General features: G+C 44.1%; 1 protein-coding gene across 1 annotated transcript in view; it reads right to left on the reverse strand.

Annotated features, from left to right (window-relative positions):
• Positions 1-4063: 4063 nt before the first annotated feature.
• Positions 4064-13787, reverse strand: part of DDB1 (damage specific DNA binding protein 1) — a 28354-nt gene continuing 18630 nt past the window's right edge. Inside the window, exons 22-27 of the mRNA XM_078856545.1 lie at positions 13040-13210; positions 10851-10960; positions 9948-10117; positions 8635-8737; positions 7597-7720; positions 4064-7318 (exon numbers count right to left, since the gene is read on the reverse strand). Coding sequence (XP_078712671.1) covers positions 7235-7318; positions 7597-7720; positions 8635-8737; positions 9948-10117; positions 10851-10960; positions 13040-13210 — 762 coding nt within the window. The 3' untranslated portion in view covers positions 4064-7234. The remainder of the gene's footprint in view (positions 7319-7596; positions 7721-8634; positions 8738-9947; positions 10118-10850; positions 10961-13039; positions 13211-13787) is intronic.

The following is a 13787-nucleotide window of genomic DNA, read 5'->3' on the forward strand; positions in this document are numbered from 1 at the left end:
CCTCCCAGATTCTAAAGAATACAACATCCGAATACAGGTCGTTTTGGAAAAGTGTAACGAAAAACAGTGACACGTGCAGGCATGCATGCATGCCACCTATTCGTGTGTATATATATAGTTTGAAAACATCGGTCTTTATTTACTGTGCAACGATTCTGTAATTTCACAGAGTTGCACAGCCATAATATGCGAGATTGTTTCGGGTCATGTAATAAGGTAAATTTTCAAGTGGGTGTTGTGACTCGCCGTTTGCGACCAGGTTAAGTCTCATTGGTAGTAAGAGTGACCTGGGGCATCCGTCTGCCAGCAGGGGGGGGTGGATGCTATGTATAATTCCAATTGAGTAATTTGTGCAGAATTTTGGAATTTGGCAAAAATTTGGAGGTTGTACGGTCACAATGCAGCCATGATCTATGTTCGTACATATGAATGAGTAGTTTTACAAAAGAAGTTTATATTCATGTATTTTAGGCCAATGAGAGACATTCTTTCACCACTGCACAGTGAACATTGCCCATCTTGAAATGAGGCAATTGATCGGGTCGTCTTAACCAGGGTTCCAAGCGACACATTGTATGGATTTATAATCTAACACCGATTATCGGGGTCGTCTCTAGGGGAGTGCAGGGCACGGGGCAAATCAAGTTTTACATCTGACACCGTGAAGTCTAAGCCCCCCCCCCCAAGCGCGGGGCCCGGGGCGGTCGCCCCGATTTGCCGTACCCTAGGGACGGCACAACCGCTGATGTTCTTAGATACTCGCTGATGAAGTTATGAGCCACTGCTTTGGACATCGTACTGTATTTCCAATGGAGGTTTTACACCCCCCCCTCCCCACAAATCTGTCACCAAACCGCAATAGTGTTTATTATAATAAATGCGGATGAAATTTCAGGGGAAAAAATATTTTATTGCAGCACGCGGTTTCCAGTGACAAAACAAATGTTTAATTTTGAAATGCCATATCCCTTCACAAACATTCGGCTTAAACGTATACAATTACATTTAGAAAGCTTACAAAAGCAAACGCATAAATTAGAAGTTATGCTATTTGTCAAAAGAAGGTCTTTTCATTTTTATGGGTTGTGGTGATAATTCATGACAAAATAAGCAAATAATTGCGTGGCATTGCACCTGTGCATGATTGCCAAAACAGGCGTATTTAAAGACCCCTATATTATACCAGTCTCTCCACGTAATACTGTGGAGAGACATGTTGGAGACATTGTTTATTTACGTTGTTCATTACATTTTCCACAACTACGCTAATTATTATCTTTAACTACACGATCAGTGATTATATGGCCGCCGCCGACGACGACGGTGATGATCGATGCGATAGAGCGGTGGCATCATCGTAGTGATTAGTGCGCTGTGCTGCGAACCCAATGACCTGAGTTTCATTTTAAATCTCCAACTCTGGCTAACGACAGTGGCGAGTGATATCTGAGCCGGTCCTTGACCCCAACACTGACCAGCGTGTGGGTTAAGCATGGCCGAGAAACTGCAACAATGGCATGGCATGAGGCGACCCTCATCCAGCAGTGGTTTCACAAAAATGGCCTGCGAAACACTTCGCAATTTGCTGCCCAACATCGTTCGTTGAAGCGGCAGTACGTACAGTTATTTCCAAATTCAAGCCACGAAACGTCCGAGAGCTCTCGAAGCACCACATCGCAGGAGCGGCTCGAATTGCCTCGGAAATGCGGAGGTTTGAACCCCGACCCCAGACCCTGACGAGTCCGCGGGTCCAGCTGTACTTGTTGTGAGCGGCTTCAGCTGAGATGAGACCGACTGCGAGCCATGCTTTGGTCATCGCGAAAGGTCAACTGTTGGCGATGGAATGTGTAAAAAAAATTGCTGTTATATATTTGCATGTGGAGACGGATGTGGGAGGCGATCGGTAATGTGTTGTGCTGAATTGTTTAAAAAAATAAAAGTGGGTACGAAATAAATTGGAGCCGTTATGAGACAACACTTCATGTAAATACTGTGGTGGAGGTGGTGGTGCAGAGGCTGCCTGCTGCTGGTGCGAGTGTTGTCTTGCTTGCGCAGCATCAAGCGTTGGTGGAGCGTTAGAGGACTTCCCCCGACCGAGGGCAAATGTGAACATGTCACAAAAAGGTCATCGGAACCAATTTGTAACGTTAAAAAGACCCGGGTGTTTTTTGGTGAGTTTCATACAAATGACACCACTGTAGACAATGCATTTACACATGTAGTTCTCCTCTCTTGAAGTATTTAGACATTCTTCTTCCCATAATGTGTCCTCGTTTTTGGTTGAACCTGAAAAGAGGTGGCACTCTAAAAGTGCTGACCTGTACATTATTATGTGCAGAGGAGCATTATCGCAAGACATGGATTTGAAGCCTGTCAAGTGGGCAGAAATCCACTCATCGATAGGCACTGCCATCGACATAAAATGCCTCCCTTGTGCAACCCTTCACACACATGCCATCTGCAAACACAAATGTGAATGGGTGTGCAGCGTCCAATTGCGGCCACATCCCAAGACGCTGGAAACAATGGGTGCATTTTATAGAGAAAGGCAAGGCAGTCGGGCTAATGCATAAGCAAAAAAGAATAGGTAAAAAAACACTCGCTTTTCAATGCACACACTTTTATTTGCACTCAAAAGTACAAAATGAATAATTTTGACCCCAGAATTAACCAAATTTGATGTGCTGAATAAAAGTGGGTGGCTTGCATGAAGAAAATTTAACATCTTGACTTAAAGTTTTCGTGACTGCAGGAATTCATATTTTTTGGGTCTTTCGGTAAAGTCACGTAGATAGGTTCAAAGAAAATAACAAAAAATAACAAAAAAACACATTTCGATCGCAACACAAGCGTTCATTCGGAACGCTTGTGTTACGATCGAAAAGTCGTAGTTTTTTTTCTTTGAACCTATCTACGTGACTTTACCGAAAGACCCAAAAAAATTAAACATGTCGAAAGGATACCACCTACTTTTATTAAGCATATCAAATTTTATTCATTCTGGGGTCAAAACAATGTATTTTGTACTTTTGAGTGCAAGTAAAAGTGTGTGCATTGATAAACTTGTTTTTGGCCTATTTTTTTACGTTACTCTTGTAAACATTATTTGTATATGTACATATTCATTCTAAGATCTCAATCCAGAAAATGACAATAGTGCATTATTGTCCGGATAATTCTGTTTGAAATAGTGCAACAAAAATTTTTAGTAAAAAACACGAAGATGCCCATGATCGGCGGGATCTTCGATTGCCACGAGAGGCGAGCCCGTGTACAAAACAATCAGCTCGTTAGGCTTCGTACATCCGAAGATATTACGCGTCAAAGATTTGAAAGGCTATAAACAGGGCAAGTTAAATAAAAGTGAGTAAAAAAAGTTGAGGCTGAACTTGGAAGGAGCAGGGACAGGGGGGGAGGGGGGTGTCCAACGATGGAGGAAGCTGATGAGAATGAGCCGAGAGGATTGCTCCGTGACTTCAACGCTATTCCAGATCCCTGTAGTGCAATTCCCTTAACACCCCTGCTCAAAAAGTGCAACGGCCTTATGACGCACGAACACCATGTACACGTCCAAGACCAGACAAAGCAAGAAAAGGGAATCAACTTTTCCGCGAACGTTGAGTCAGTTTTTTCCCCCACGAAAAGACTTTCTACAGACGAGGACGTTTCGACACGTTTAACCAACACCCATGGCTTGATCCTGGAGGAGTCCCGAGGCTTCGATTCTGCGGCGACTCCTGCCTCCAACGCAAATCAGTGCCATCCATCCCAGCTTAAATAGACGCTCCAAGCCTGGGGTGTGTCATTCAGACTCTGTCTTCTCGACAGACCTGTTCTCCACCAGAGGACGGCTGCTTGCGTTGTGGCCGAAACGTCGTGAGAATTATTTTATTATGTTTTATTTTATTATTTCCATTATACGTGACTTTACCGAAAGAACCAAGATGTTTACGTGTCCAACCATTTCTCATATCCCGCCTATAGCGCGGCACTGCGAGTTTGATGTGCGATTGTGCGACACCACCGGGGTGTACAATGCATGACACCAACACACCACAGCATAGACAGTAAAGATAAACTGCAATTTATTCAAGATTAATGCAAGCAAAAACTATAAAACACTGGGTATTTTTGTTTTCATATTTACATTGATCGTGTTTTTTATGTTGTGTAAATGGCAGTGGGAGGGTATTAGGACCTTAAAAACTTTACGGGTAAAGCTTAAAGTTGTCCTATGATAGAAAAAAAACTGACGAAGATAAGACCGACTTAATATTATAGGATTTTGACTAGTGACGAGATATTTTGGACTTGGACGAGGGTGTGTGCTGAATATTGAGATTTGGAGTAAGGGTGTTTCAATCTCGTACGGGAACTATCGTAAGTTTCGGGTGGACACGAGACTAGAATTAACTTGACATTAAGATTGCATAACTGCACAATTGCATCTTGATTTGAAGCTTTCGTGACTGCAGGAATCCATACTCTTTGGTTCTTTCGGTAAAGTCACGAAGATAGAAAAAATAATAGAACACGACGTTTCGATCGTAACGCAAGCAACCGTCATCAGGCGATCGAAACGTCGTCATCTATTATTTTTTTCTACCTTCGTGACTTTACCGAAAGAACCAGAGTATACACAATAGAAGATTGGGCCCCGAACAGGTGTGGGATTCAGTCTTAAATTGTGGTTCCTGTGTGCGTGACAGTTAGTGTTGGGATGTATCATACTTGGGATTTGAGGACATTTGACTTCCCTGTATTTTAAAGCAAGCATTGGGGGACGCGTCTTATAATCTTGTAGGTACGCGCTCGCGTTTAACCAGATTTACATAACTTTATTGACACTAGAAATGAGTTTTAGATGCACTGTGAAGTCCCTTTCCAAAAAAACTGTTTTGTCATCAACTCAAATATTTGCACATATCATTCGTGAACGTTTCGTACATGTTACTTTCATGAATGGTATGCAGTGTGCAATGAGTTAACACAGCTACATCTAACATAGGACTGTCTTGGAACTCATCCCCATGAATGATCCTGAGTCAGTGGTTGCAATTCCACATTCCGATGGTGAAGACCGGCGAGTTCATTAAACACAAATGACCAAAAAGGTGGTGCGCACATTTTAAAGATCCGGCGTGGTGGCGATGATCTGGGTCAATGCTAGCAATAACCAAACAAGTAGTTTACTGTTCTAAATATTTACAGGTTATGAGCAAAGGGAGGAGTAATTTTCTTAAAATGTCAATTTCCCAATTGTGCTGCAATTCATGCGACGAAGCAAATAAACGATCCTTAAAGAACCCCCGTAGTCAGCAAAACCCACAATAGTGTTGGAAAACATCTGAGGTACACGATTTCAGACAAGCAGACTGCAGACCAAGGTAGCGTCATTCTAATACAACTCCTTGGTCAAAAACAAACGTCACTCGCCACTTGTTTGTGTGCAGCATTAATTCTTGCGACATGGGAGAAAAGACTGGCCTCTTGTGTTGGGAGAATACAGTGTCCTGTGTTGTACTATGCCAATGAGCAAAAGGGCGTGTGTGGAGGTGAGCGCGCAGAGTAGATTCGCCAAGTGCTCAGAACCTGCCCCCAATCTCAGCAGCCTTGGCTTGTGCCAGTGAGCGTACAGGCAAAGCCGTCTGATCAGACAAGCAGGCCGCACGTCATATTTATAAAAGTGAAAACGTATATGATGGCTTGCTGGCTCTTTAAAGTTTTGCAACTAGTATATAGACCAGGGAGATGGTTAGTGGCTGCGCCGTGTCCTGAAGGGTAACTGGAAAACCCGTATCGCACTTTCAACGTTTCACCGTCATAAAGCACGGCTTAACGGTGGCAAGGTGTATTTTTCTCAGGCAGCAACTGGTAGCAGGCTATTTATTGGAAGAACGGGTAGGTTGGTTAACCATATTGGCAGATTGTGGAAAATATACAAACGAGGGGTTATTTAATTGCCAATGAAGTGAAATCAACTTTAGGATCGCAGGACTGATGATATCCATCAGGATTTTTTTTCACGCAGTCAACTAGACAAGTTTTGACTTTTTGTGTCTCATCAGCATGGAATGGCCTCTTAAATTCTGATAAAATTGCTCTTGTAAAAGGTAAAGGCAACTCAGCAACATTGGGGTATTCAGGGCAGTATAGCAAAACTGTACATTATATGCTAAGGTGGGTTGTATTTCAGTAACAAGTTAGCGTAAAATGTATACACCCATCACAACAAAATAACATCAGATCCATCATCCAAACATATTTCTGGATCCATCTGTTTCTGCAGCAGCTGCATCAATATCAACTGTGTGTCATTAGCAAATAAAAATCGACATTTGTAGTTCTATTTTTTTGCGAACAAGAGCTGCTGGGGAAACAGTGGCCCAAGAGGCCTTTGGAAGATGGTCATGAATTTTACTTTTTACAGTTTGGGCAGCTGGATATCAGGTAACAGGATTGCTTGCTGAGAAATATAAGTCTTGGGTACGATGCAGCTTTATAACCGAATATCTGCCTGTTAAGATAAATGGGTCGCTGGATGTTTTGGTGATTGAAAAGCTGTTAAACTGGATAGTTGGATGTTTGAGCGACAGGATGAGACATTCGAGTAAGCGGAAAGCTGCGCGATTGATACAACTGATTAATTGGCTAAATTGGTGGCTGGAGTTTTGAATAAATGTAGACATGATTGGGTCGTGGTGTAGCTGGGCTTTTGATAAAACGAGGCAGAGCTGGGCAACAAACATTGTTAAGTTTGGGTTAACTAGACAGTTGGGCAGCAAGAGGCATAACTGAATATTTTATTATAAGTGGGTGCCCATGCAGAAGGGCAGCCCCTCCTGAGCAGTTAAATAACAAAGAAACCACTTCCTCTGAAACAAGGGCCATGCTTCCTGTTGTCCAAATGTACAGATGAGCGAGGCGGGGGTGTGGCACAGTACAAGCACGACAGTGTTCATCGCCGTCTCGATAACAGGAATCATTCAGAAAAGGGAAGTGGTTGAAAGAGCATTACGTGTGTGTGGTGAGTGAAAGCAAATTGTCGACAACGGAACACAAGTTGGGGAAAGGGAAGGTAAAGAGAAACAATGCAGGGTAGCTGTGGGTAAAATTAACAAAGGAAAAACTATTTCAGGCAAAATAGGGTAAATCCTGTCTTCGGGGGGGAGGGGGGGTCAATGAAGGGCTACTGATGTTTGGGACAGCATGTGCAGTGGAAGATGCCCGCTGCTCAGTGGATTCGCGTGAGCTCCTCCACAGTCTTGATCAGGTCGTCCACCGTCGCTTCCCTCTTCATGCCGCTCCCGTCGTCAATCTGACAACGCACGGAAATGAAAATAGCTCGCCAACTCGCTCTCTCACACTCCCCCCCCCCCCCACCAACTACTAAGATTCCCGCATCTGAAACACAAACGCCGAAACATCGCGCACACCACTCGCGGTTCCTTACGCCAACTCGCTCACCAACCTAACACTTTTCTCTCACTTGTGCTTACGAATTAAAATATCATCATCGGTGGTCGCGGTATTTCTGGCTCTGGCCCAACACAGGCTCTAAATACATCTCCAGTGCCACCGGCCCTCTCCTCTCACCTGCAGCCCGGCCACCACTTCTTGCATCTTGGGGCGGCTAAGGTCCAGGAAACTCTCGATGAGGTCCCCATCCACGAAACCCGTCGCTGCTTCTGTCTTTCGCTCATTGTGGAACGATCTCCAGGTGCAGGGCCGGCATTAAGGACGAGAACAAATCCGAGGCAACCGGCATTCAGGCGTCTTCCCGAGCCTCGGCATGTTAGACTTCGCAGTGCCAATGACGCAACTCCCTCCCTTCTCTTGGTGCAGTGGTTCTTAACCTTTTTGGAGGTACTGAACCCCACCTGTTTCATATGCGCATTCACCGAACCCTTCTTAATTGGAAAAATTAAATATGATTTTTTCAAATTCAAAACATAGGTATATGTTTTACTGGTGCACAATCATATGAGTCGGGTGTGTGTCTTAACCTCCGCCGAACCCCTGAGACTGACTCACCGAACCCCTGGGGTTCGATCGAACCCAGGTTAAGAACCACTGTATGTTGTTAATTGTACATTATTAAGTTGATGATAGCCATGACAGTTTCAAAATTAGTTGGTTGGCTTTTTTTGCCTAAGAATGTCATAATATAAAAAAATGTCTTGCAATGCATGCCTGACTTCTCATGGAGTTCTCCAGTATCTGTCAGCCGGCTTCTTTAAACAATTATGGTAACAATCCATGTCCACTACCTGACCAGGTCAATGTAATATTGATACAAGGAAAAAAAAAGATAAAAACTGAAAAGCCACATGGACTTTACATATTTGTAAAGTCCATGTGGCTCTGGTTTGCATCTACACGTTCTGGACAACCCTTTGATCAACTTAGTCAGTTTTCAATCGGGTAAGTCTACATTAGCAACAGAAAGTTATACCAAAGTTAAATTTATATTGGATCATCGTTACAAGAGTTATCTTGTGACCCCTCGCTACAGACAGCCAGACAGAGAGAGGTAATGCATTCAACCTTTTTTGGAAAGTGATTAAAAAAAAACTTCCAAGTTGTATAGTAAAGTGCACAGTGGCTGCGAATACGTCAACCTCTCAAGGATATAAGGAGTGCTCGATTTTGCCCACGCTCTTGATGACCTTGGTGAGGCGGCCCTGCATGTCCTGCAGCAACGTGAACAAGCCCTCCGACAGTGACGTCACCAGCCCTGTGCAAACAAGTGCAGGTTGGCAAACATTTCCACAACTTGCTACACACACAGCATTTAAACAAACAGCCACCAGCCACGCAGGCAGACATGCACACGCACACACACACACAAGCGTGCCTGTTCGCTCACTCGGGTGTTCCACATGACACTGCACTTGAAATTTAGAGTATGCCCAGACGTTTCTTATGGCAGAGGTTTTGAGCAGAGTTAGGAAATTCGTTTAAGGGCAACACCAATATACTGGAAAGTGCTTGGAAAAATGTAGGGATCAATACACATTTGAGAATTAGCAGAACTGCAAAATGCAGGGCTCTTTGGTAGGTCGGAGCAATGTAAACTTCCACCTTCGACTCCCGCTGATCGGGTAGCAAACAGTGCAACAGTCATCAATGCTGTATGTGGTTATATAACACCTACACCAAGTAACTTTTTTTAATATGTAGGATTTACTGGTCAACTGCTTTTTAAAAGAGAAATATGAAGAGAAAAAAAGTTAAACTTTTCAGTAAAAATACCCTCGTTTGAATAACAATGACTTATTCACAGCTGATTCTGGTGTCACGTGACAGTTTAAATGATGGCGCAGCAGTTCGCACAACGCGCTCTGAACCCGGTGAATGGGATCCAGCTCCCTCCGTTCACCAACCTGCACTGACCGGTGTAGTGAAGTATGGCCAAACAGCCACCAAGGCCAACATGGCGTCGGTTGGCCTTCATCTAGTAGTGCACTGACAAAGGGGCATTTGTGTTATGTTTTATGTAAAAAAAAAGGACTCAAGATCAGTACAAACAAGCCGCAGACCGTTGACGCTTAACTCGGTAAAGGTCACTTACATTACAAAGTTATCACACACTACCCTAGACTGTGATGAGAGGACGGGCGAGCGAGCGAGCGAGGGAGGGAAGAGGCGAAGGGGGCACCTCACCGACAGAGGTCGCAAACGGGTTTTGATTCCTTACCCGTACCCGGCCGCACCAGGGTCGCAAATGGGTACCCGTACCCGACCCGGGTAAGGAAACCCGTTCCCTACCCGTACCCGTACCCTACCCGAAATGAGTGACAAACGGTTACTCACCAGTGACTCACGGCCTACCCGTACCCGGCCGCACCAGGGTCGCAAACGGGTACCCGTACCCGGCCGGGTACGGGTAGCCGGGTATCGGGTAGGGTACGGGTATCGGGTACCCGATTGCGACCTCTGCTCACCGATCATGCCGTTGACGGTGCCGAAGAGCACGGAGCCCTGCGTTGGCGTGGAGCTCTCGCCGAGGTTCTGCATGACGAGCGAGCCGTGGCAAAACACGTTGACGAACTCGCCGAGGTGCAGCTGCCCAACCTCCTGCAGGTGCTGCCTCTCCTCGTCGGACGTGGCCGCACTGAACGCACGCACGCGCACAGGCGAAAACGCACAGGTATACGCGCGCACAGGAACGCGTGCACGCGCGCACAGGAGCACGTGCACGCGCGCATAGCAACGCGTGCACGCGCGCATAGCAACGCGTGCACGCGCGCATAGCAACGCGTGCATGCGTAGAGGCACAAACAAATCCGCAGGCGTACGCAAAGCACACGTGCGCATAGGTAAATGCACGCACGCGACACATAAATGCACACGCGCACACCGAGATACGGATGTGAATGAATGGAAGCCAGCATTTGAATTCTAGTAACCACATTTATGTGATTACATGTAGTAACATCACGGTTAGTTTACAGCTGTCTTAGAGCCCATTGGGTAGTGAATTGTGAAGCGTGATCAAACACAACCCCCATTACTGACACAGCGTGTAGAGGCCTTCATTAAGCAGTGTATTGACAAGCAGCTCTAACTTACACATCAAAAAAGGATTACAAATCAGAACTTTGATGCTACGTAACACCAAATATTTCCAAGTCGACCATGACAGCAGGTGGTTACATTGCACACGTATTTAGTCCAATGCCCACACAAAACATTGTGCAGTTTCACTGATTATTGGATGTGAAATTCTGGCCTGGAAACTCTGTGATGAAAATATAAATATTGTGCTCAATCCTGTTGAATCAACCTCATTAGGTTCTCCCAGGAATAATGACATAAAAAAATCAGAGAGTTGGTAGAGGGCTTACCTGTCCTTCTGGCAAACGAACAGGTTGTAGGAATTCTCTGCGCCCAGGAAATTGTCATCGTCAAGCACCTCTATCGCACTCATCCAATTGGGGTTGAAGTCGCGGGCAATCTGTGAAAAAGCAAAAGACAACATTTTCCCCCACAGTTTGACACGTTTTTGTAAACGACATTCTATGCACTGCACCTCTCCGATCAGCACTCATCCACTTGTCCATTCGTGTCAAAAAACTAAAGTATCAAGGGGGTCAAATCCCCTGCCTGCTTATATTAAACAATGGTTTGACTCGGGCTACAAAAGTTTATAAAGTTTCCTGTGAAAATACTGCTAAACAAAATACGTATTTAACTTTGGTATGTGTTCCAATCCGTATGTTCCTGTTTCACAGTGTAATTCCTAGAATGACATGATCTATTTAAAATCGAAAAAAAACCCAACACATTCGTCCTTAACACAGCATTAAAAGGAAAAATATTTTTGGCAATTTTTCTGGCAATGTCCCTTCTTCACAGCACATAACGAGAATTCAAGTAATCAGTGTACTCAAATAATAATGACACTGGTCTACAGCCAAAATGATTCTGAAATAAATGTAGTCCAACTTTACTTATTCTGGGTCACTGAGAATGAAAATGATGCTAAAAATTGTTAATTGGCTCTAGTCTTCAAGATATGCTACTGGGTCAGTAGATACGACCCTTTGCTTGGGAATGGTGGAGGGTAAGCGAGTTATAAAGGGAAGAGATCTCAATTTAAACCAGAAATCACTAAAATACATTTTTGACTGGATCTATAAAAAAATCTATGACTGGGTTTTTTTGAGCAAAACAATGAATGATGCAATCTGAACATGGTATTGCATCATACATGATATGAATTGCATCATGTTATTCCCAGAAGTCATGGATGATGCAATCATAATGAGGCTTATATCCCTCTACTGAACAAATTGCACAATATCAGCTCGAGAAATAATACAGTGTCGTGCTCACTTATTTGTCAGTGTTTGATTTTGCAAAGGGACATTTCTGTTTAGCCAAAGTGAGCAGAGATGCCTCGTATTTGTGTGAACAAAACAGATAACTTCTGCTATGTTTGTGGTGAAGTGACCTTTGCATCACACAAGTGCAGTATAACCACTATGGTTAAGAAAGCCTATCACAATTATTTTGGCTGCAAAATTAGAGATCAGGACAAGATGTGGGCCCCACACATATGCTGCAACACTTGTGCAACAAATCTTCGCCACTGGTTGAACAGGAAAAGGAAATCTATGCCTTTTGCAGTGCCAATGATTTGGAGAGAGCCAACAGATCATATCAGCATTTGTGTACTTCTGTGAAGCTAAGATAAAGGAAGGTGTCTTTGTTGGTCCTCAGATTCATGAACTTCTTCGAGATGATGCATTTGACACAGTTCACTTCGTGGCAAAGAAAATACGGCATGGAAAGCCTTCCAAGTTAGTGGCAACACATTTCTCAGAAACAACAAGGCAGACAACTACAGGGAGTTGGTGGTGGTGGAAAACCTCAAGGTATACAAAAGCCTTGGCTGCAATGTCACTAAAGATACATTTTTTGCACTCTCCTCGAGATTTTTTTCCCACCGAACTGAGCAGCAGTGAGTGAGAGAATGGCGAGTGATTTCACCAGGACATTGCGACAATGGAGAAACGCGATCCAGGCAAATGGAGCCCATCAATGCTTGCCGACTATTGCTGGACAGTGACGAGAGATGCTCAATTTAATGAATACAAGAGACAAGCCAAGAAGCGCCGAGTCGACACTGAATAAGGACTAAACTATGTACTTATATATACATAATAGTTGTTTGCCTTTTGTTTCATAATCAATTGAATATATATATAACCCTTTTGCTGATTTTGCAAGTGTTACATGAACAGGACAAGTGACAAGTTATCATGTAAAGCAACCATCAACAAATGAAAAGACCTAGGTTTACAATGTACATAGACGTAAAATGTAAAAAGTTAAACATCTTGGGAATAGTAGCCAATCAGTTGTTTTAAGTGTCATATTTGAATTCAGCACATCAAAATCCATAATAAACAGCACATTTCATCTCTGAAGCAGACGATGTCTAAAAAATTGTAGACCAGTGGTTATCAAGGTGATTCACGAATCGTGTTGTGGATGCGTGCGGAGGAGGGGAACCGGTAGGATGACGCACTTCCTCGAAGCTACCCTCCATGGGCTTGTAGGCAAGCAGCAGCATGGAGCGCATGAGGTCGCCCACGAGGATGAAGTCGCCCTTGGTCTTGAGGTACAGGGCCATGATGTTGTTGTAGTGGTTGCATTCGGTGCGCAGCTCCTTCTCCGCCGTCCACTCGTAAAGGCGCACCTGGGCAAGTGGCACACGAGAGCGAGGGCATGTCCATCGCGCACCAACGTGAATCATCAGAATCTTTATTTAGACTGGAGGAGGAGGAATCCGATTAAATATATGAAGCTCTTTTTCACAGATGTACATTTTGAGCGGATGTCAGCAAGTTCCAACAGCAAACAATAAAAAAACGAAAGGAGTGCAAAATAGAGAAAAAGGTAAGCAAGTCACTAAATACAAATACGTAATAAATTATTTCATTGCATAAGATCGATTTATGAAGCTTGGGCAAGGCCGGAAAAACAATAAAACAGTCCCAGACCACACCAAGATAAGACGCAAGTCCTTAATAAAATGACACCTTAACAGTGAATAAACGTGAGATGCAATCAGGCGCATGGGAAGCACGCACGCTCGAACACGCACACACGGGCACAGCGGCGAACGTGAGCATCAAGACGAAGGGCAAACCTGACCCCCTAGCTAGACACGTGTATCCATAACTACACACGTGTCAATCCCAACAAACACAGGTTTAACAATCCCAACGAGTGCAACCATCACAACGCGTGTATAAACCTAACCCATATGTAGG

This window comes from Lampetra fluviatilis, chromosome 5, assembly GCF_964198595.1.
Source record: "Lampetra fluviatilis chromosome 5, kcLamFluv1.1, whole genome shotgun sequence".
Classification (NCBI taxonomy): Eukaryota; Metazoa; Chordata; class Hyperoartia; order Petromyzontiformes; family Petromyzontidae; genus Lampetra; species Lampetra fluviatilis.